Below are 24,746 nucleotides of genomic sequence, written 5' to 3' on the forward strand. Positions count from 1 at the left end.
GTCACTGCAGCTCACCTTGGCCACTGTAGCCCACCTCAACCATTTTGAGCTGTAATACTACAGGAACTGGCAGGGTCTTATGAGGGGACTGCTGCCATGACTAAATCTTAAACTCTGTCATTAAACTGTAGTTAAAATTAATTAGTAATGAATCTCAGTATATACACAGCCTACCCATTCCAGGCATTTAGAACAAGGTACAATAGTCTTTTTTTTTTTTTTTTTTTTTTTTTTTTTACTTCTGTTTCATAATATGTTCATATTTAATTTGTGGAGGCACAGGATAATGCAATTATGAGTTGAAGAACCTGTTTTTACAATATTCTAGTGACACTGAATTGTCTAAGATTTGACTTGGCTGATCTTTAATTTTTGGAATCTAAGATAACCCTTAGTGGAGGGAGGGAAGAAGAGTTAAATTTTCAGAGGCATGGTTCAGTTTTGTAGCTCAATTAGAGATCATAAAGTATTTAAAAAACAACAACAACAACAAAAAAGCCCAATTCCACTGTGCACTGGGAGACATTGACAGTTTCCATCTCACAGAGACATACCAATTCACACAAGGTGTAAACATATATAGACAGAAAAAAATAGGCAAAATTGTAAAACCAATGAAGTAATTAAAAAAAAAAAAAAGAAAGAAAGAAATATTGAACAAATAGAAAAAGTTTAGGTTTCTGGCTTTCCACTCTCAGTTCAGTTCCAGTCTTGCCACCCTTTCTTCTGCCAGACTCCCTAGGAATGTCAGTGGCGATGAAGTTAGATGCTCAAAGCTGTAAACATCCTTTTGGTTTTAGAAGACTTTTCCCACATGGCAGAACCTCTAAAAACAGCTGCTTAATTAGCAGTCTCTGCTTCTGTTCTCTCTGTGTCTCCCCCTCTGCTGCTGATGTTTCATGTTTGTGCTGGTTTAGTATAGCTGCTCCTGAAGCCCTCTGTCGTCTTGTCTGAGCATGTAATTATAGTTGGACATCTCCAACCTCTGTTAGCAGCCTGATAATTTATTATGAAGAATTACTGTAACTGACAGGCAAACGAAATCTTCTGAAATGTTGCCAGTAAATGAATCTAACCGTTGCATGACTGATCTACAACACTGCTAAAATGGCATTATTTTCTTTCCTTTTGAATAAGGGCATGTGAATTTCCAGTACTTACAGCATGGTGGGTTATATGGAAGCCACACGCTAGAGTAAAGATTTTAAAGCTTCATATAGTACTTTATGTGGAGGAGTTTTTGAAAGATTCTTAACTATTTTCAGACAAACAAAACTTGCTTCCCCCCACTTTTTTTTTTTTTTTTTTCCTCTAGCCAGTTGAATCTGTTTAGACTTTGATTGATCCAGAGGCTTGTGACATTCTAGGTCATGCAGAAATTATTCAGATTTCTCTTTCAACTTTTGCCAACATCTAGTTGAAATTGTTATTTCTGATTTAGGAGTTCATGAAGAAACTGGAAGAGAAGAAAGGAGAACTGAATAAAGCAACGGGTATGGGAGAAGCTATCCTGGCTATCTGCCATCCAGACTCCATCACCACCATTAAGCATTGGATAACAATTATCAGAGCAAGGTTTGAAGAGGTCAGTATATCTCAAGCCATATTCTTTATAACAGTTCATCTTTGATTGGAACACAGATAACAACTAACATGGTAGTTGTACTGAAAGAAAATGTTCCAGCTGTTAAGAACTAAACATTTAAAATATCCACAGTGATGAATGTGAATGCCATGCTTCCCTAGGTTTTATTTTAAAACTTCCAGGACTTTGAGAACTAAAGCAGATGGTCAGGCTTCTTTGTTTGTGTGTATTAAAGGAAATAGTGCCTGACATCTCCCATGTTAGGAAAGCTAGTATTTTCTAGGGAGAGAAACGTAAAACGTAGAAAAAACTACAAGACAAACTTGAAGTATTTTCTAATTGCATTACAAAGGATTTAAGTGCAACATGTAATTAATCTAGGAGGTTTATAAATTAGTGAAGTGACTACAACTGAGTTTCAGTTGCTGAAGTATTTTTTGTGTGTATATGAAGTTTAAAAGAAAAACAAATACTAGTGTTAGCAAGTTATGGCTTCAGGAGTGTCCAGGAAAAAAGACAGACCCCAAATCCTATATGATTTACCAACTTAGATGTATGGTCTGATCGGGTTCTTAGTCTGTTGCTCAACTGTGCTGTTTTCTGCATTTAATAGTATGTAATCCTGAGTGTCTGTGAAAAAATGTGGTTGAACTGGAATTTCCAGTTAGTGCCCAGCACAGTTAGTCCTTGGCCACTACATCTTGCACCTTTGATATTCAGTATAAATAGGGCTGGGCAGAAGCTGTTTACAGTTAGCAGGACAATTCTAAATATGTCTTGAAGAATTTCACATTTGCATATATTGATGTGTTGTTTCTTTTATTAAGGTATTAGCTTGGGCCAAACAACATCAACAGAGACTGGCTGGAGCTCTGGCTGGACTTATTGCTAACCAGGAATTGCTGGAAGCCTTGCTATCCTGGTTGCAGTGGGCGGAGACTACACTTACTGAAAAAGATAAGGAGGTTATCCCCCAGGAGATTGAGGAAGTTAAAGCACTTATAGCTGAACATCAGGTAAGGCATGCTAGAGTCATGTATGTCCTACATGTTCAAACAGATGCTCACATCTCAGCTAAGCTTTATAATCAAGTGTCAGTCCTTTAGCTATTTTCTCTTAATCACTGAATCATTTTTCAGATGGTTGATTGAGCCTTTACTGTGTATACAGTATGCCTTCAGTTTATTCAACATAGTTATGAAAAAAAAAAAAACAATCAAAAATTTAGTCCTATACTGTTCCAGAAGCATACTTACAACTCCTCCTAGAAATAAGGGTGATAATAACAACATAAAATAGGTGATAGTATTAGTGTTGTTGTCTGGCTTTACTGATGGATATCTAAAAAATGTTTGCGAAGAGCCAGAGGGAGCTATAGGTGTGGTAGTAAGCTAGTAAGCTTACCTCAGCTTACACATCAGCACTGTGTCATTTCTGAGATGTTCTCTGGACAGTAAAGAACACCTGAGTCAAAAGTCTGATGGTATACCTCCTCACCATACACACCTAAGGCGTAAAGGAGTTTCATAAACTGTTTTTAGATTTAGACTTTCTTTAAGAGCTGGGCCATTGTATAGTTTAGAAGTAAAAGCTTCCTAAAAGCTTATACTTCTTTTTTGTGGGGGTTTATTTGTTTTTTTTTGTTTGTTTTGTTTTTTTATACATATAGATGCCTCTATTTTATCTTTGTCTGTTCTGTGAGATTGGCATTATTATAGTCTTTTTGTGCTGGTCTTGTAACTTTGGCATGTTTTGCTATTGTATGAGTCTTACATTCTTAATGTCACTTTTGTGTATTAATTAAAAACACCTCTACCTGATTGCAGACATTCATGGAGGAAATGACCAGAAAACAACCTGATGTGGATAAAGTAACAAAGACCTATAAAAGGAAGGCACTTGAACCCACTCCTGTACAATCTCATATTCCTGTTCTTGATAAGGGGAGAGCAGGAAGTAAGTAATGAAGTGTTTTGGGTAGGTCATACACACACCATTGCTCTGTCTATGAAGAAAACTGATTACTAATAACCTAGTAAGTTTGATTAACAGCAGAACAGTCTAGTGAAACAGGGTGAAATTCTCTCTTGAGTGATTTGTCTAAATCTCCTGTATTTTTCATTATGAGGTAACTTCCTGTAACAGACATCTGTTTTTAAATTTTGACCCACACTTCTTGAATATTTACTTTTATAGTTTACAGACTTTCCTGTGCTACTAAACTGCCAAGAGGGTGCTCACAGTGTTTTTGCCAACCTATAATTATTTGAAAGTGCAAACAACTTCTTTTAAATGAAGATGTTGAGACAAAATGTTGCTCTTGAGGTCCAAAAAACAATATGGATCCAATTAGAAATCTTAAAAGTAAAGTTGAATGGAAAGTGAATCTTAAGTGAGGAAATTGTGTATTGTATTTTAGATGTATTTACCGAGTGTATGGTTGCTGTATGGAACCTGCTTAAAAAATCAAATTGATTATTTCTTAATTCTCTATCAGAGACTTGCAAAGATTTGATGTAATCTGTGAAGTTTCACTAGTGCAGCCGCTGCTGGCTGCTTTGGGCTAGAGAAGAGTTGAGTACTTAAACCACCATGTGGTCCTTCCCCAGCAATGCTAAAAAATAAAACAAATGAAAATCTCATTAGTTGGAATCATATCAGGATTTGAGCTCATTATTTGTGACAAGGAGTGGTCTTAGGAAGGTTAAGTACCCTTTGTGTGTATGTTTGTTTTGTTTGAACTGGGTAAGATTTACGCATTTTATTGTGTTTTAACAGGAAAGCGTTCTCCCACACCAGGCTTATATCCATCAGCAGCCCAGGCACAAATTGAAACCAAGAATCCACGGGTCAACCTTTTAGTCAGCAAATGGCAGCAAGTCTGGCTTCTGGCCTTGGAAAGAAGAAGAAAACTCAATGATGCCTTGGACAGACTTGAAGAGGTCAGCAATGGACTGCACAGAATACATATATTCGTTGCATAATTTTCTTTAACCGCGGTTAAATTGGCTATGCTATAAACATTCTGTGTTTGTTGTATGATACAGCTAACTGAAAACATCACCATGTGCTTTGAAGGTAGTCATTTTCATTTCAAATGTGAGGAGATAAAAGATTCTTGAGGATCTGAGTTAACATTTTAAAGAACAAACTATTTAAAAGAATGCAGATGATATCTCTTCTTGATTTTCTGAATCTATTGATTTCAACTGGAAAATATTCTTTCTCTGTTCTTCTTGATTAAGCTGAGAGAATTTGCCAACTTTGATTTTGATATTTGGAGGAAAAAATATATGCGATGGATGAACCATAAGAAGTCTCGTGTAATGGACTTCTTCAGGAGGATTGATAAAGATCAGGATGGAAAAATAACAAGGCAGGAGTTTATTGACGGAATCCTTTCTTCAAGTAAGTTTTGAAATTAATTTAGCAATGAACTTGGAAGAAGCATCTCATTAAGTCATACTGTCTAAGACTAACTACTGGTTGATTGTGTCAGAAGGTCAGATTTTCTTCTTGAAGTAAGTTACTAATTATGATTAACTTCAGTTATAATTATTTTACTTTAAATATTTCTAGATTCTAGAAACTGTTTTTGTTTTTAGGAACTCTTTACCCATGTGGATCAGACTACAAATGACACATTTATACTACTGGTTAATTAGTAGTTTACTAGACTATGAATATCATTTCCACAGTTCCCTAGGTATTTTGACGTTTAATCACTTTTCATAGATTATTCATAATAGTAAAACATACTTTATAAAACTTACAGATAATTTTCAAAAACAGTTCATGTGATTTTGATGTTTTTATTAAAGCATTTGCCAGCGTGGAATAGTTTCAGATGACAGAAGTTGCTGGGAAAAAAAAAAATCTGTTACTACCAAGCTGTTAAATTGCCTACTCGTTTAACTCAGTTGATACCAACTTGCTACTGCTAAATACTCATTATTTCATTCTTTTTCACCGTCCTGATTTTTTCTTTGACTATTTCATGGAAAATCTCTGTATGAGTTGATAATCTGCTGTAGTGAACTCGTTCCAAAGAAGGATTTCACAACACACCATGCATGTTTCTGAAGTGGGAAGGCCTTGCATTACAAATTTAATTAGCATTGAAATTCTTGCTTGACCTTTCCTTGCTGTCAGTTTGTCTTGTTAATCTGTGGTATTTTGTGCACTTTGAAGATCAACATGTTAACGTGCACAGTTTAATCTGTGCACTGCTTTCTGTTTCTCTATTCAAAACATGCCTTAGTATCACTGTCATATTCATTTTACCAAGGTAACATTGGCAATCCTGTCTTTTTTTCAAAATGATTTCTGTACTTTTTTGAAAGTCACTGGACTTTTTTTATGAGCATCACCTAGTGCCTGAAAATGATTTAAGGTTTGTGATAAAGCCATTCATGGCTTTGTCAATATTCATGACATTGAACAACCAACTTAGCTTCTGTCGTTCTTGTCTTACAGAATTCCCAACAAGCCGACTTGAAATGAGTGCTGTTGCAGACATTTTTGATAGAGATGGTGATGGATATATTGATTATTATGAGTTTGTAGCAGCTCTTCATCCAAACAAGGATGCTTACAAGCCTCTCACAGATGCTGACAAAATTGAAGATGAGGTACATTCTCCATTTTATTTGATAAAAGCCTACTCTGCTAGCATCACATTTTTCAATTTTATTTTCCATCCTATATAATTTAAAGTTTAGCAGTAATATTAATCTACAAAAGGGTGGTATTAGCAGTAATCATACAGTGGCATTCTTTTGCAGGTTACAAGACAAGTAGCTAAATGCAAATGTGCAAAACGGTTTCAAGTGGAACAGATTGGGGATAACAAGTACAGGGTAAGTCTCCTAAGGACCTTCTTAGTTCTTTGAACTTAAAGATGCTTCCTGTGACATGGTTCTGCAAGGATATAGGCAGTAGTAATTTACAGGAAATTTATAACTATTACTTATGTTCTTATTGTAAACTCATCTCAGTTTTATATGTTTTTTTTCTTTAGAACATACAGGCTAAAAATATAGAAAATGCCCCTGTGTATTTTTCGTTGAAACTACAGAAACTATTTTCAGTGTATTGGGAATTTTTAAAAGCTGACTGCATAGATACATGCATGCATACAACGTCTCCTTAAGATGCAGTCTTTTTTATCTGGATACCCAAAGTGTTTAGACTGTAGCTGGTTTTCTATTAGTATGATAGAAACAATGACAAATACTTTCCTGTAGTATTGTGTTGCACTTCAAAAATCTTTGACAAAAGTGGGTTTGATCACTTATCATTTTACAGAGCATACTTTTTCTTCTGAAGAAGTACAAGAAATATGTTAGATAACTGCTAAACAATTTTCAATCAAGTAGAGAAAGCTCTGCCACCTGTAGATTCAATAGCTAGAACAATTTCAGATGCAGTGTTTGGCTAAGAGTTACTAAGTGCTTGCTGATGATTTTAAAACATCACAGAAACAGCAGTGGGAAGGAAAGAAAGGCTTTGAATGTTCTTCAGTGTTCAGTCTTCGGGTAGCTAGCTTCCTGTTCATCTCTGAACTAGATACTTTATTTAGAATGTCTAATGTGTTAGTTTGCATGTGTTCTAGAGCCATGTAGAGAATTTTCTGTAAACTAATCGTGTCTTTCTTCCATTTTTCATTTCTTATCAGTTCTTCCTGGGAAATCAGGTATAAACCAGTGGAATGTGTTATGAAGTTATCCTTCATTTATTTATTTATTTATTTATTTATTTATTTATTTATTTATTTACTTATTTTCTTCCTCTAACACATAGTGGTTTAAGCTTTGCAATGGTCCATCTTACCATCCTTTCATCTTCAGCTTCATTGCTGGTCAGCTGTGGTGCTTCTTTAAAATGCTATGGAGCGTTCCTTGTCTCAGGATTTCTTCCCTTCAACCTCCCCACCTGCTTTTCCTGACCATCTTCCTCAATTAGGAAATTACTTTTAAAGGAACCAATAATGGTCAGCAGGAATTTATGCATTAAAAATCTTAAGCTTTTAAATTTCAAGTTTAGAATAACATTATTTTATCAGTTATCAGATTTATAGTGGAGTGATTCAAAAGTCTATATTTTGTTTTTTAGGATATCAGACTAAAGACCAATCACAGTAACCATGAATCCAATGATGATATCATTTATTTATTGCAACTCAAGGTGAAAAATATTCTCATTTTTAATAAAACCCCTGTGCAATCAAGCAGACTGATTAAGAACCTAATTGATGGTTGGACCTAATTGATGCTGTGAACTAACAGAGTGAATTATTCAATACATATTTTGGACATTGGCTAAAAAAGCTTGCTGCTTCAGCTTAGACTGTTCCTTTTTTTGTGTGTGTTTTTGAAGAGCTATGAGAAGTCTGTAGTGTATTGGATCTTTGTCAGCTGGCTAATCAGTGAGTCAGCTTGCATTGGTGCTGTACAGTGGCACTAATTAGTGCTACTCCTGTGGCACATACTGATATAATTTTTCTTAAATTGTTAGATCATGATTGCCTGGTGAGAATGGAAATAGCTTAGGCAAAAGGTAGCTGTTGTCATAAGGGTCTTATACATGTTCTTATAGAGACAATAATACTTTAATTCCTTGCAGTTTTTATCTCTGTGTTTTTTAACTCTGATTTTCAGTTATTGGGAACATCTCTAAATATTAAAGGAAAGTTGGTGTCTAGGCTGTTTTGATAAGGAAGTTGACTGAGTCACCATTGGGAAAAATGCCTTGAGAGGCACCTCTGTTATTCTCCAGAAATCCCAGTGTCTGAATTAACTACAGCTAAGGCAGTTACTGAAGGAAATGGTATCTGTCCCTTAGTAGAGTGGTTGATGGGGTCTAAATGAAGAAGTAAGCTGAAAACGGGGGAAAAGGTAGAGAAAAGAAGAAAGAGAATCTTTAGAACCACCTGAAAATACTTCTTTTAGAAATAAGCTAGTACAAATAAGCAGCATCAATTTGGATACCATTTTAAACTTTGATCTACATTTATAAACAATTTTTTTGTATCACATTTATTGAATGAAGGATTAAAAAGCCCTTACAGGTAATAATGATTTGAATGTCCTTATTTATAACAAATTCTTTTCTGCTATCAAATTAAGCAGCAAACTTTGCTTTGTTTGGTTCCTAAAAGTAATATTCCTTTAAACATATTCTCTCTCTTTGAGTTTAGTAGTATGAAACAGCCAAACTAGTAGGGAGAATATTTGTGTCTTTTACAATTAAAGCATTTCAGTCCCCTTACCGAAGCAAGTAGGTACAGCTGAACTATGGATAGCTTTCTCCCAGGATCAGAGCAGAGATTGTACCAAAAATAAGTAGTTGACTATTATTGGTTTCAGTAGGTGCTCTGCATGTTAGCATGTAAGAGCCCTTGGCCTGATGATCTGATGTCAAAATAAATATTTTCGTGACATTGGTAAAAACAAACAAACAAACAGACAAAAAACTGATGAATTCCCCTAGATAGTTTTCATGAGATTGAGAGGTCAACATTTTGGCTGCTTTTTCTTTTAACTAGGTTTGAACTGAGATACTGCATGCAGATTTTGTTATACAGGCTTAAAGAACAAGCATATCTTAGGCCTAGACATCAGCCCTAAGGAAGAACTGGACAGTAGAAGAGTTAGTGTAAAATAGGCATTTTGTACATCTCCAAATTGTGAAAAACCTCAATGTGTAGACAGAGGAGTGACAGTTTCTAAGTGTTTATAAAAGATAGTTATGATAGCTGAAGATGATACCTTGCTTCTTTAATGTTCTCTTCCTCGCACATACCTAGCTATCGAAGAGCAATGTTGATACTATAACCTGAAAATATCCTTCTAATTAATCAGTTGATGGAATAGTGCAGCACACATAGTAAATTGAATTTCTAGCCCTTTTACTGATCATTAAAAGCAATACTGCCTTCCTTTCAGCTGATATCATTAACAACCAGATTATTGCAGACAAGAGTTTGTGTAAGATAATGCAAATAGGTGTTTGTTAATTTGTATGTATGCGGACTGTAACCAATTAAATGGCGTGTTACTAATTTTGCTTCCTGTTTGACATCAGACATTTCAGAAAAAAACATAAAATTAAATCTGAAATTCTTTCTTATCATCTTGCCATCTCCTTTGGATTAATTCAGCAGCATCTGATTTGAAATCTTAACAGCTTTAATAATCTGCATAAATAATGAGTTTTAGCATTTACTAATAATCAAATATCAAAATAAACTTTTTAAAAATGTCTAATTTTTAAGCTATGAGCATTGAACTGTATCTGAATGACTGAGAGCCTCAGACTGTTGTTTGATTTTCTTGCAGTTTGGTGACTCTCAACAACTACGCCTTGTTCGTATCCTAAGAAGTACAGTCATGGTTCGTGTTGGAGGTGGCTGGATGGCACTTGATGAGTTCTTAGTGAAAAATGATCCTTGCAGGGGTACGTAACAAGATTGCTAAAATGGACGAGTAGATAATTGTTTGGTTACAGGCATCATTCATTGTCTTGAGATAGAAATGTATGAAATGCCAGTTCTGTAAACAGCATCTCACTTAATGTCTCATAATGATCTGTTTCTGTAAACTTTAAATCCCATAGTTAAGATCCTCTACGCTTGCACTCATGTGTGTACAGAATAACTGTGGTGTCTTCTGCGCAGTTTGTCCACCAGAATGGTGTAGTTAAGAATTGAACCTAGCCCAGCTAGAGTTTATAGCATGTAAGCTGCTTGTATGACTTGGCAGAAATAGCAAAAGATATGTCCAATTAAACCTTCTCAGCAGGAGGGAAATGTTAAGGCCGTAAATCAAAAGAAGGCAATTGAATCAAAAAGAATAACAACAATAGAAAAACTTCCCTTGCCAGTGGCTGCACCCACACTTTCAGTCTCTGCCTTTGTAGCTCTGTCTTCTCATTGGCATTCTCCCCAGCACCACTTTGCAGAGCTCTGAGCCTTGTACAAAGCAAATAAAAGTTGCTGTGATCAGGAGAACTTAGCGTTCTGAGGAAGCAGGGAGTGCTCTATCACCATACACTCCAGGGCATTGTATCAAATGGATTGTTTTATCAGTACTTGGAGACTTAGTGACATCTTAGTTTGCCTACTTCTGTAGTGGGAATGTAGGTAGGCTCTGGCACCATTCCTGAGACAGGAAGGGAGTCGTTTGACAACGTAGTTAGTGGAAGAGATAGAAGTTGAAGAATAGTAAGAATAGTAATATTCCAAAGAATATTGTGTTAATTGTGTTCAGACACAACTAATGTTGCATAACTAGGTCATTCTATCCTCTTAAGTAGAAGAATTAAATTCATTCCAATTTACCTCTCAGGAGTTCTCTGAAATTACAGTCAATGCTATAATAGCATGAGTTCAAGGGAGAGACATAGTAGTGAAGAGAAAGACATTGACTGTCCTGTAGACTTTATTCCAGAGCCAGCTGTATGATGCAACTTCTGCTTTGGCACTGGGGTTTCTAAACAGATCAACATAGAACCTGAGAGGGTGCTTGTTTTTGTACCATTTGCCATGCTAAGACAGGGATTCTAAAACAGAAAAGAAGCTACCACAGAATCCTGTAAGGGCTGACAGCGTGTACCGCTCTGGCCTGGAGACTTCTGTCCACAGACTTGAAAGGTATCCATAAAACTTCAAAAGACCTATTATAACCCTCTAATGATATCTCTGAGGTTTTCAGCAGTATGAAAAATAGATCTTTTGCTTACCATCTTACTACATACCAAACATTTGTCTCACGCCTATTGATGGGCACACTGTTGTAATTCCTAGTTGAGTTGATGCTGAAAGTGACAATAATGAATATCTAGTTAATATATATGATTTCCTTATTACTCTATCTTCAGATAGAGAGACATTTGGAACTGTAGTCACTGTTCCTTCCTTCTCTTCTTCTTTAACAAACCTTGTAATTTACATACCTCTATAGTACTTGCTACTATGCTTTGCCCCTTTTTCATGGGATGTACATGCACAGATGTGTAACTCAACATAGTGAGAAAGGACTCTGATCTCTGTAAAATCATCCAGATGCTGGAAGGTGTCCATTGGTGCATAATCCTGATTGGACTAAAGTCAGTGATGTAGAGTAGACTATGATCTTAGTGGTGCAGGTTCTGGCTTTTTGAGCGCTTGGCCTAGCAAATCTGCATTTCTACCAAGAGCTTCACTTACATGTAAATAAACTACATTTCGGAGAACTGTTGTCATAAACAGATTAAAATATATTTGATCTAGTAACATAAAAGTTTTAGCCTATATTACTTCTTTATGTCAGCAGATCAATACCTTTACTACACATGTATTACTTAGGACTGCAGTTGAGTATTCCCAAGCACTTTTTCCTTTTGCTTAGGAGAATGCTGAGAGCTCACCTCAGAGCACTTAAAAACAGCTTTTGCTCTGAGTCCTGTCTTTTGGCTCCGAGTCCCTTGCATATGCAGCTGCTATACTTGATTTCTTCTCCTGCTAACAATTTTCTTTAATGTGACCCATGTCCTGTGTCATTTTTTCTAGTTCATCATCACGGGAGTAAAATGTTACGTTCGGAATCAAACTCTTCAATTACCACTCAGCCTACTATAGGTTGGCAAATCCCTCTCTTTGTCTTCTCCTTCTCTTCTCCTTTCTCTTCATTTCCTTCTCATTTATATATATATATTTATATATATGTTTAACTTTTAATATGCCTCACCCGTCACATTTAGCTTAATGTGTTCCTACATGGCTGGTGCTTTATGAGCTTTTTTTTTTTTTTTTAACATGCTTGAAGAGTGTTTCAAAAACAATTGTCATTCACACTGATACAGCTAAATGCTAACATTCTTGCATCTATTCTTGCGGAACATTCTCTCATATCTGTGTGTGTGTGTGCGTGAGTGCTTAGTCACCAATTACTTCATTACAGTTTGGATTTTGTGTTCATCATTGCATGTTGCCAAACTACATGATCTCATAGTTTTAAATAAATATATTTGCTGCTTTCCTATAAATTTTACTTAACAATTTCTCCTGGAACATCCAAGCAAGTATTATTTGTAATGAGTAGCTGTGGAGTTAGCAAAACTGCTCGTCAGGATCTGTCTGTGTATTAGTAGATGATTGATTAACAGTGATTTAGCACGTTGAGCATTCCATTATCACGCTGACTTCCTTTGACAGTGGTTCATTCCTGCTGGCATAAAGTATTAGAATAAGCAAGTTCTGCACATAATTCTCCCGTGTCCAAAATAAATGCATTACACAGTAATGCATTTTATTTCTTGTAAAAATGTGTTGGAATCGGCATGGCGAAAATGACAGTAAACAGCTTGGTGACTGTTTTCATCTCTCACTAAATGAACACCCTTCTTTGCTGCAGCTAAAGGGAGGACAAATGTGGAGCTGCGTGAGAAGTTCATCTTGGCAGATGGTGCCAGTCAGAGCATGGCAGCTTTCAGACCAAGAGGCCGTAGATCACGACCCTCTTCACGAGGTGCTTCTCCCAACAGGTCTACTTCTCTGTCAAGTCAGGCTGCTGCCCCACCACAAGCAATTGCTACAAGTACACCAAAGGTAAGGAAAAACATACGAAACAACATAGTATAAGTAACGGAATGTAGGTTTTTTTGTTGCTTTAACAAAATTGAAACTTTCCCTAGGTGACAGGAAAGAAGCATCTCAACTTTATTTCATATTCTGTGAGGATATCAGAAGTATTTTCAGCATAATTCCTCTACTGTTTGTTTACAATGCAGGAATAGAAGATTTCCTTGTATTTAACGTGTTACCGATGATTTGTGAATAAACTCTGAAAGAGCAAAAAAGCTCTCCAATTCATATTAGAAATAAGCCCTGCCATCTCTGTTTCAGAACATTTGTCATCAACTCTTCCTATTTAGTTTTTATTTTTACTATGAGATTTGATCTCCTTGTGTAAGCCTTCTTGATGACATTGTTTTCCATCTACTGTCCTTCATATTTTGATTTACCATTGTTTCATACAGACACCACATCATTTAACACGCAACTATGGTAAACCATGGTTGACAAACAGCAAAACATCAACTCCTTCTAAGCCAGCAGAATCCTCAGACTATCAAGGGTCGTCTGGAGAGGTACAGTAAGGATAGAGATTCTAGTCTAATCATCTTCCTTCACTAAAACTTTCACTTCACTAACAACCACTAGAGTTTCAGTGCTTCAGTGCTGTGACACCATATTAATGTGTTGACTTTATTTTAGGCCTTTGCAACTTATTGCCTTTTTTTTTCCCAAGACTTTTTATATTCTGTTTGTTACTTTTCAAAAACTGAAAACTCAGATTAATTAATTTTTATCTCCTATGAAAAGCCACTAAATAAAGAGATAATCAATCTCTATAAACAAGATTGCACAAAATACTCATGGTGATATAGAAATCTTCCCAACAGCTGAAAGTGTAGTCAAGGGGGGAATGACCAGTCATTGCTCTAATAAGATAGCTATTTGATGACTGACAGGAAATGAGCTTGGGTCTTTTTTCCAGACTATGACTTAAATAAAAGCTGCCAGTATAACAATTAGGGTTGTGCTGGTAATTGAGCTGAATGGCCAAAAATTTGAATGGGCTTGGAGCCAAAGTGTCTTCTCTAATGTCACTGCAGGCAGTGAAAAGGTTGCAGCTGGACCAGCTGCAAACTGACTTTTTACTTGTAGGAGTTGCTCTTGCCCTAGTTTGGATAGAGAGCTCAGTGTGGAGAAGCTTAAACTACCATCACTGTTTTTGTATCTGCTTTTCACAAGTCTGCACTTTGATGTCTATTGCTATTCATTTGATACCTTCCAGTGCTAAATTTACATGACCTCTGTGTGGCTTTGCTCAAAGATGCATAAAGAACTTTTCACTCCCTCCTTCTTGTGCGAATGGGTGCATTTTTTGTGCACGCTGCAAGCATATGTATGTATACATCACTTCAAGCACACAAGGCAAGACTGTTGCTTTGAATGATTAACAACAGCTCAAAAGAAAATCAGTTGTCTGTTTCTAATCTATTGTATTTTCATCTCTTAGCTGGTAAATAATTGTAAGATTAATTGATGGTACTTAACAGATTCAAGAAATATGCACGATGTGAAAGCAAATCACATTGATTTCAAATGGGGGCACTGTATTTCTCACCTGCTCTTACAACTGTCAGTAGTTTAACTGAATTTTTTTTATGTAAAACATCATGGATTAAGATCATAAATGAAATGATTGGGGTTGGGGGTAGAGAATTTCTGAGAGATCCTGCTGCATTTTCTGCCCAAGAGAGCAGTTTTGTATGTGTAGACTGGCAATGGGTGTAGAGCAAAAATGAAGAACAAGTTTGATCTCTTTTTCTTCTTGTCCTGGTTATTCTATCCCAAGGCCTTCACCAAAGTGCAGCAGCTTCATCAGGGTGATGAAGAGATTTTCCTTTCTGTTAATCATCCCAAGCAATCTCTGTAGAGCAGAGGTTTCTAGGGTGTGGCTAGCTGGACAATCTTAGCCTGCTAACTATTTATACTTGGCTTTAAAGAGAGTTAATATTGTGACCGTCCCTGTCAGATCAAGCAGATTGTCTGCTCTGTAGCATCAGTATGCTCTTTCTTTCAGCTGTGCCAGAAGTGGTCCTGGCTGGCAGAAGGCCAGAAGCTGCAGTCAGGCAGCCCCTGCTGGGCCCCTGCTCAGTGCTTAGCTTCCAGCAGCTCCCAGCTCACTCTGTGGACTGTGGTTTTCAATACCCAATTCTACCCCACCATTATATGGATCAAAGGCATGGAACACAGGTCCTGGGGTCTGGGCCACTTAACGGGCTATATTCATCAATGAAGTATTTCTTCTTTTGGGATACTTACTTAATATTTTTCTGTTGACTAAATTAATGGGAATACTGTGGTTTTCTTCTTATTTGCATAGAACTCCTATCTAGTATGTTACATGTGTTTTGGGATTTGAGAAATGGGGATTTCATTCTTGTAGCACCGAAAGAAATCTTCCTGTTTGGGGTCGATAATAAATCAAGGCTTGTTTTATTTCAGAAATGAGAAAGGCAGAGTAAAGCTATGGAGCAGAGATGTTTCAGGCAATGTATTGACAGCAGGGACTTCTTGAATTAATCGTGTATTTTTCTTCTGCACTGTGGCAAAAGATTTTGAAGTTAGGCAGTTACGTTTTATATATACCACCAGGTATTTATGAAATTGAAACAAATGCACTACAGCTACAATTAGAATGGTGGAAAGTCAAGCTATACAAACATAAATTTTCTGCTACTTCATTAACTGAAGTCGTGTACCATCAACTAATCCTATGTTTTTGACTAATGGTAAGAAAGTAGCATTTTTCTTTCTATATGTGCACTGAAGTACACACAGCTTAGATTTTAATGTCAAGTAGCCTATTAAACTGTTTCTTGATTTACTTTTAGATTATTTCAAAAACTAACTACTAAAGGAATGTTCAAAGCTTCACATCATTAAAAATGTCCATACTGACTCAATTTCAGTATTTCAGATTCACAGTGAATGTTGCTAAGATTATCATATTCCAAAATCATACTCCAAGCTATATATCATCTACTACTTGGCCACATCTTCAGTAGCAAAAATAGAAAATATTTGTTTGTTTGTTTGTTCTTTTTTCAATAGGGAACACCTATTCAAGGAAGTAAACTCAGACTGCCAGGATATCTATCAGGGAAGGGTTTCCACTCTGGAGAAGACAGTGGCATTCTGTCCACAGCAGCTACCAGAGTCAGAGCTCAGTTTGCGGGTGAGTTGCCTAACTTAAGAGCTTGATGTACACCTTGCTTTATTTGGCTACCTGGATACCTGTGAGTCAACTTTGAGATGTGAAGAAGGTTAGTTGGAAGAGTGGGAAGAAGCAATTGTCCTATTGTTTCCACATTATCATTGCCAAGGTTGCACATAATCAGGGTAATGGTCCTTCATTCACATGGTTGAACAGCAGTTATGTTATGTTCAGTGCCAGATGTGCAAATTCATGACAGAATTTCTTGGCGATGCTTTCTCTAATATCTCTGCCTAAAGAGTTAGGAAAGAAGCATTTGCTTAAGAAGAAAGAGTTTACTTCACTTTCACATTTGAAAATAACTTCAGTATCCAAGTAATGTTCAACTGTGATGGAGCAAAGGGGTCATTTAATCATGACTTGTCTGTTTTCATTGCAAGAAGAGCTGCAAGGAGCAGCTGCAGATGACCTTATTAATGGAACATCCCCTAGAGATTTTAGAAACGGTATATAAAAATAGAAAGTATGAAGGTGGGCTCTTCTAGGATCTTTAGAGCAGGGTTGGCTGGGTGTTGAGAGCAGAAGATAGCTCTACTACATTTCCTGCATGTCTTGAGCTCTGTGGAGCTTACTGATCAGTACTGGAAAATCCTGCTCAAAGAATCCATATCTTCTAAGTTAGAGGTGGTATGGAAAAATGAGCCAGCTGAGATTTCAGCTTCAGCTTGTTATTCTTTGCCCTTAGAGGGAATCAGATTTGTCAAGATCAAAAAAGATTCAATAAGTAATTGGAAAATTATGAAAACCCACATTAATGTTTTTCTGTTTAAGATTCTTTGTTGTGGTTTTTTTCTTCATGGCACATTGTCTGGACAAGCTTTCACTTTAGAAGGCTTGCAGAGAGCTCATTTACTAAGTCTATTTTTTGGGAGAACATACAGTCTTCCCTTGTTTATTTGCAACTTTCAATATTGTGGTTTTTATTTGGAAAACAAAAAGGCAATGGGGTAGAAGTACACATCTGAAAAATGGGGTTGTCATCTGCACGTCCAATTTATGTATTCATAGAATCATAGAAGGGCCTGGATTGAAAAGAACCACAATGATCTAGATTCAACCCCCTGCTATGTGCAAGGTCACCAACCACCAGACCAGGCTGCCCAGAGCCACATCCAGCCTTGCCTTGAATGCCTCCAGGGATGGGGCATCCACAACCTCCTTGGGCAACCTGTTCCAGTGTGTCACCACCCTCTGTGTGAAAAAACTTCCTTCTAATATCTAACCTAAACCTCCCCTGTCTTAGTTTGAAACCATTCCTCCTTGTCTTATCACTATCAACCTATGTTGATTCATCAATCTTCAGTTCTTGGAGACGCCAGATAATTAAATGTTCCAGCTCATAGTTGAGAAAATGGTTAAGAAAGAAAGGATCTAGCTGTTCATAATCAATAGATAATACATGTCTTGTAAGTCAAGAAGAGTTGTCAGGATAATTTTCTTTAACTGGATGTGCTAACGATAAATTTCCTATGTCTTAGCATTCTATTGCATTTTCCCTTCTTTTTAGTGAGAGATATGGCATTGCTTTATGCTGTTGCGTTAGAATAAGAGCAACTTTGATTATTGTCTAGCTTATCTGGCAGAAGTTTGAAATTTACTTTGTGCAGTGGGAAATTTTTGGGATTGCCAAAGACTTAGCAAAGACCTGCACACCTTTTGCATCTGTACCTCTAATGCTGCTGGGTACCTTTTTTTTCTAGAAACCAGGAGAACTCCAAGCAGACCTGGGAGCCGAGCAGGAAGCAAGGCTGGCAGCAGGTCGAGTAGCCGCAGAGGCAGCGATGCGTCTGACTTTGATATTTCAGAAATCCAGTCTGTATGCTCAGATATGTCAGAGACTGTTCCAGCTACAAGCAGACCGACACCCCGAGCAGGTTCTCGGCCAGGATCAGCCAAGCCTTCTAAAATTCCAACTCCCCAGAGAAGGCCGATAGCCAGCAAATTGGACAGGTCCTTGAAGAGATAATATGATTAGCTTCATCAGTTTTTTTTTCCTTTTGCGTTAAGTATTTAAGTTCGTAAGATGTAAAATATTCTGTAGAAATTGTTGTGAAATATCGCAAGAGGTGGATTTTTAATTCTGCAGATGGCCTTATTTGTGTATTTGTCTTCTTATTTTATGTGTATAATTTTTGTCAGATTTGTTTTTGTTTATGCCATATCCTGTGAGGAGGGGGGAAGAGTTTTAATGTAAACTAACAGTTGTACACAGTGATGTGTAGAAAGTACACTAAAAAATAATTACCAAATGTACAGTGTACTGAATGTACAGTAAATCTCTGGAGCCTGAAGAAAATAGACCTATCACTATGTCATTAGTTAACAGTAAAGGATACCTCAAGATTTTTCTTTAAAAAAAGAAAAAAAAGAATACTAAAAAGCCAAAAGACACAATTGTGCATTTTGAGCTAATGAAACAAACACTAAAGGATGTGTGTCAAAGCTACCGAGGAATACAGACCCACAGTCACAGTACCCTTATTTATACAGCATCTCTCAGAGAACTCACACAGTTAAGCACTTGCCAGTGATATGATACTCCAATACCTTGCAGCGTTTCTGTGCCATTGCTTTCGGTGAGGCCAGACACATTCTGGATATCGGAACTATTATTCTATAAGAATATCAATATAAAGTGCATTCATGTAAATGTGAGGTTTTCTTTTGCTTGAGTGGATGGTAGCACTGTATTATTATTGAACTCATTTTGTATCAAAGCAATTTTGCTTGCAGAAGGCTCTGAAATAAACATGTCCCTTAACTTTATTTCTACAGTATTTCTTATTTCACAGGAAGATCAATTTCTGCATTACATTTTAGGGCACGTGTTATTTCAAATGATAATTACCATAGGAACATAGACTTTAATGTAATTTCCAATTAACAGCATTCACATATGGGTTAGCTGCTGTTTGTTTAATAAAACACTAAATTGCACATATCAGATGATATGAAATTATATACAATTCTTGTGTGTTGATAATTATTTTCTCCCTGTTAAACTGTGAGACATATATACCATGTATAAAGGCATAAAGAGTAATTCTGTTACTCTTTTTGTCTGTGAAATATTTTTGCTATTCATTCATTTGAGAGAATTAATAATAGTTTATTTTTAATGGAAAAAGGATGGAGCTTGAGATAGGAGTGCTGTACAACAGCTGGGTAGATGCTGTAGTAATGACAGAATCCTTAGAGATTCGAAACGCTCTTTGATAATATCAGAAAAACACACTAAAAATTCAGACAGTTTAGATCTGTTTATGTACAAGAGAATGCCATGGCTTTAAGTAGAAGAATGTTAGAAGTCTGGTTTATGATGGGTCTCCTAGTGTATTAACAACAAAGTTCAGCTGATTACCTATGGGTAATGGTGACATCTGCACTCTTTGCTAACTAGATCTCATTAGAAACAAGAGCTTTCTGAAAATACAGAGTTGAATCCCCCAGTCAGTTCATGAGAAACTGAAAAAATAATTCTCAAAAGAAGATTCAATCAATCAAAATCCTCTTGTGTCAGGATTTCCTCCAGCGTGCGCAGAGAGGCTACGAGTGTTCGTGGAAAACAGGCAGGAAATTCCACCAGGGAGCAAAAAGGAAAAGTGCAGTGGATGAGATCCTGAATGAGAAAGCAGATGGTGGAATTAGGGGAAAAAAAAATACATAGCCTGGGGCAGGCCCTAGTGAAAGGCCATGTGGCCTCTATTGCACAGCAAGCAGTGCTGAGACACATCCTACTGCAGCAGGTCTGGAAGGAGCACACACATTTGCTGAACTACTCAGTAAAGTGGTCACAGCCCCAAGCCTGTTGCAGTTCAAGAGGCATTTTAACCATGCTCTCAGATGTAGTATTTGAATTTTGGGTGGTCCTGTATGGATCCAGGAGCTGGACTCAATGGTCCTTATGGGTGCTTTCCAACTCGGGATATTCTGTCACTGCATGAGCTTGGGTCTTCGTGGAGTAGTGCTGGTATATGCCTGAAGCACCCTGAATTTATTCTCTGGTCTTAGCTTTACACATATTCATAACGTTTAATGAAATACGCTACTTATATGTGCATGTTGCTACACTGTGACCTTACAGAAATATTAAAGCTGTGTCCAGATTCTGAGAAACCCAGTGTAGTCTAAAGAACCCAGTGACTAACCTGGTTTCTGTAACTTATGGGCTACTGCAGAGCTGCGGAGGCTGGCACCGGCAAAGTGGAGAAGCTAACTGAAGGGTTTCTGAGAATCGTTCCATTTTGGAAATCTGTCTGATGGTAGATTAAAAGAGATTGAGAATTCTCCTGTTAAAAGTCCAAATTTTTTCTCAAAATCTTATACCATGTATAATTACCTTCCAAAAAAAAAAAAAAAAAGTTTGAATGTTTTAGATTGATACTAAGAATTCCCAAAATGAAGACATTTTACAAAATTCAGAAAATAAGCACTAAACCTTCTGCATTTCTATGACACAAAAACAAGCCTTCAGAATCAAATGGGAGAGACGTATTGTGGGCGTTGCAGTGATATGGGGCTCTGCGTCCCAAGTAGAGCAGTTCACTGTGCCGGAAGTGTGGCTTCTATTGCAAGTGATGATGGGTAACAAGTCTTCATCTTGGATTAAGTACGCATGTCTTCATAGAATCATTGAATGGCTTGGGTTAGAAGGGACCTCAAGGATCATCAAATCCAACCCCCCTGCCATGAGCTGATAACTGTTAGATCAAGTATTAGATCTGGTTGCCCAGGGCCCCATCCAGCCTGGCCTTGAGCACTTCCAAGGACAGGGCATCCACAGCCTCTCTGGGCAACCTGTTCCAGCACCTCACCACTCTCAGTAAAGAGCTTCCCCCTGATATTCTTCTAGGAAATATGCTTAATTATTAGTTTTAAACTAGGAGTAAAGAGTTGAGAAATGAGGATTAGCTGACCATTGTCCTGGTGGCCAAAGGCTTACCAAGAAGAAAATGAAATTGTTGAAGTCTCAGTGAGTCAGAGACGCCACCTACCAGCAGAATCTAAGGGATGTGAAACCACAGTAAGAGATAAATAACTTGTTTTTTATTGAACTCACTTTATAAAGAAAGCTGAGCTATTTTGTTTCATTTTCCTGTAATTCAAAAATATTTTTTCTATGTTCCCAGCATAAATGAGAGGAAGGGTCAGCCCTATAACCAAATCCACACTCTGTTGTCACGTGAGTTTTTACCTAACTGCAGCAAATGCATTTCCTTCCCTTTTATTATTTTCCAACAGAAATTGAACACAAATTCACCCAGTCTGCTGTACGAACAACACTGTAGCATGGTCTAGATTCTTGTATCTATAAGTTCTGAGATTTTTCAGTGCAGCAAAGAAACAGTGGTAATGGGGAGGAAGGAAGTGTTGAAAAGCCAGTAACTGTGAGAACCAGTTCACTGTGTGAGGCGTATTTAGCACTGGGAAAAGCTGGTTCAGTTCTTAGCTCCCTTTTCTCTCATTTAATTTGTTGTGCATTGCTGTTTTGCTGTCTTCACATCTCTAGGATGTTCAAAAATCTACAGATGAAACCTGCAAGTAAAAATAATGCAGGTAGAAGAGCTAGTCATGCCTTATGGTTTACAGCTCACTCAGTGTAATTTATACTGTAAGCCTCTTAGTTACATGCTAATGTAATAGATGACAGTAATTGAGGCTTTGCCTGCAGCACATCCCTTTACAAAAGTGTAGAGATGAGGTTATCTGTGATCTTAAATTTAAAAAATGAATGCATTTCTTAAATTGGTGCAAGTAGTTATGCCATAGCATACTCAGCAGCAGCAGTATTTGAACCATGGAGCTGTTTCTGCCAAAATCTACCCTATAGAGCTGCAAGACTGTCTGCAACCAACTGCTTGCACCAGTAGCTCACATTTATGAGAGGGACCGTAGTGCTCATCTATGTTGGACATGGCACATGATGAGAGGACACATTGCTGAACACTCTCTATAGTGCTCTTTAAGTAACCACAAGAATGGAAAACAAGCATTTTGAGAACACCTGTTGGGTCTGCTTGATTGCAGTACAGCTGCCCTAACAGCTCCCAGGTGTTCCCAGTTCTTAGGCTGTATGTTAGCACCTGATCTCATTCCAGACTAATGGTGTTTATCTTGATGTTTGCTCTTACTGTGGGCTAAAAGGAGGAGTGGTGGCATTAGTAGGTTTGTATCTCAATGCAAGTTGAATGAAATTTTGAAGAACAAAGGAAAGGTGCTTTCCTAGTGAAAATTATCCTCTCTACTGAATTTGAATAACCTGTTTGCAGATACAGGTGGGAGGGGTGGTTGACTTGTTTGCTTGATTTTTTTTTGTAGTAATAGTGTTCTTTGAAGGCACTGGAAGGTTAAATGCAGGTGGATTACTAATCTACAGGGGAAAAAAAAAATTATCTTTGTTGAAAAGAGGAATATTGCAGAGGAATAAGGAGCTTTTCAGAAAACTGGATGAGGTATCACTTTAAATTACATGCAACCTGTATGAAAATGCCTCATCGCTGATCCCATGGAGATATTTTTTTATGTAGATGCAAGTCCTTCTGTTAAGACTTGTTCTGAACTTGGCTGCTGTAAATGAAGTTTTATCTGACCTGAAGCTAGAAGAGTCTTGGGGTGCATACTTCCACAATTAAGTAGGTTCTTCTGAACTGAAATTGTTTAAATAGTCTGAATTGTAGCTTGTGGTGCTAAACTGTACTTTGTATTTGAAGGCTGAAGGGAAGAGTGATGGAGGTGAATTGTGTAATTTAATTGGCATCCTGGATGAGTAAGTACAAGCAAGTTAATAGATGTGTTCTTAATGTTGGGATGACTGAATATGAGTAAGAACCTCAGACCATAAATCAGGCCCTGTCAACATCAACGACGTATTTTCTTCCTCTGGGAAGAGGCAACCAGAGTGGTGATAGCTGTATCCTGGCAGGAAACACTGACTTGGAGTTTTTTTGTTTGTTTGTTTTTTTAAGAGGTCATTATATGTTTCCAGCATTTAGAAAAATATCTAACATCTTTGTGTCCCCCCCCCCCCCTTTCCATTACCCTTTTCTGGGGCTTGATCATGGCATTTTGAAATCATCTTTTTATTGGCAGAATGACAGTTATCTAGGGACTTGTGGAAGTTTGTGCTGTCTGGGCTATTTTTAAAGTAGTGAATTCATATGATAAAGCAATATTCTTGTATTTAAAAGTCTATGATCCAAGTGTAAGATGGGAAACAAGTGTTTCCCTCCTCAAAATGAGGAGGGAAAAAATATAAGCTTGTATGTAGAGAACTCATTAACTGACTGGAAGAGCTTCAATTGGTGGAAATGTTATCAGTTAAATAAACAAAACAAGATAGCACTACCAGGAGTAGGTACTATTCACCCAAGCCTACTGCAGGAGGATGAAGCAGCTGTGCTGCTGTTTGTAGCCTTCCTTTCAGGTAAACTTGTTCCGAGAGGATTGGAAAGTGCCTAACATAATGCCAGCTCTTTTAAGAAAAGGCACTGGTAAGATCTAGGAAACTGCTGATCAGTCTGGGCTTAGAAAAACTGGTGAAAGTAATAATAAATGATGTATTAATGGAAACCTGTGGAGGAATTGAGTTAGTCTCTAGAGAGAAAGCATGCCTTATAAACTGCCTGGAAAGCTCCTGAAAGGATCAGTCGGCGTGGATGGACGCTGAGATAGACCACATGGCTTTCTGAAGACTTCAACAAGATTGCTCACTGCAAGCTGTTGAAGGAAGCACTTACAGGATCAGAAGTAAGGTCTTAATGAGGGTAAATAGCATGTTAAAAGCTAGGGAAGGCAGTGTTGAAGAAAGTGGTTTTAATGGTGCTAGCAGAAGAAAGAGGTCTGCAGTGGAGCCCCTGACAGATTTTAACATAAAGCTACGGGCGCCGGCTTTGAGGCTCCCGCAGCGCCTTGTTGGAAGGGTGCTCTGGAAAAAGCATCACTGCATTGCTGTGATTCATCTTGCCTCCCGGGAGGTGCGCATTGCTTTCTGCTGACTGCACGGGGCCCATGGTGACTAGCTCAGCCTCAGCCAACTAGCTTTTAGTAGAGCAAATCCCGCCCCAAATTAATGGGTTTATTTCTAGCCAAGTGTAAAGGGGGGTGGGTTTTCAGCACCAAAGCTTTGAAATCATTGTGGCTTTTATCACTTACATACCCTTTTGGCACACTAAGTATGTTTTAGGTATATGCAAATCATGGAACATCGCATAATCCAGCACCATTTCTGATCACATTTAGGGGAATCATGTAAGAGGGGCAGAGAATCCAGTTCTTTCATTTCTTCAAATACTTTGGGAACTTTTGGACAATTCTTCTATCTTTCAGCATCAAAA

The 24,746-nt window shown here is 37.4% G+C and overlaps 1 protein-coding gene across 32 annotated transcripts in view; it reads left to right on the top strand.

Annotated features, from left to right (window-relative positions):
• The window catches only part of DST (dystonin), a 297,979-nt gene extending 278,800 nt beyond the window's left edge, over positions 1 to 19,179 (top strand). For 15 of the 32 annotated variants that reach the window (XM_085217868.1, XM_085217848.1, XM_085217849.1 and 12 more), the window contains 15 exons: positions 1,442 to 1,585; positions 2,413 to 2,601; positions 3,412 to 3,541; positions 4,364 to 4,527; positions 4,831 to 4,993; positions 6,062 to 6,216; positions 6,370 to 6,444; positions 7,263 to 7,280; positions 7,700 to 7,771; positions 9,925 to 10,042; positions 12,135 to 12,203; positions 12,979 to 13,172; positions 13,604 to 13,714; positions 16,251 to 16,374; positions 18,114 to 19,179. In XM_085217868.1, coding sequence (XP_085073994.1) covers positions 1,442 to 1,585; positions 2,413 to 2,601; positions 3,412 to 3,541; positions 4,364 to 4,527; positions 4,831 to 4,993; positions 6,062 to 6,216; positions 6,370 to 6,444; positions 7,263 to 7,280; positions 7,700 to 7,771; positions 9,925 to 10,042; positions 12,135 to 12,203; positions 12,979 to 13,172; positions 13,604 to 13,714; positions 16,251 to 16,374; positions 18,114 to 18,379 — 1,992 coding nt within the window. In that variant the 3' untranslated portion in view covers positions 18,380 to 19,179. Of the gene's footprint in view, positions 1 to 1,441; positions 1,586 to 2,412; positions 2,602 to 3,411; positions 3,563 to 4,363; positions 4,528 to 4,830; positions 4,994 to 6,061; positions 6,217 to 6,369; positions 6,445 to 7,262; positions 7,281 to 7,699; positions 7,772 to 9,924; positions 10,043 to 12,134; positions 12,204 to 12,978; positions 13,173 to 13,603; positions 13,715 to 16,250; positions 16,375 to 18,113 lie in introns of those variants that run through there. The other 17 variants (XM_085217869.1, XM_085217855.1, XM_085217856.1 and 14 more) reach the window with 9 other exon arrangements.
• Positions 19,180 to 24,746: the final 5,567 nt, after the last annotated feature.

Source organism: Meleagris gallopavo, chromosome 2 (assembly GCF_905368555.1).
Source record: "Meleagris gallopavo chromosome 2, MGAL_WU_HG_1.1, whole genome shotgun sequence".
NCBI lineage: Eukaryota > Metazoa > Chordata > Aves > Galliformes > Phasianidae > Meleagris > Meleagris gallopavo.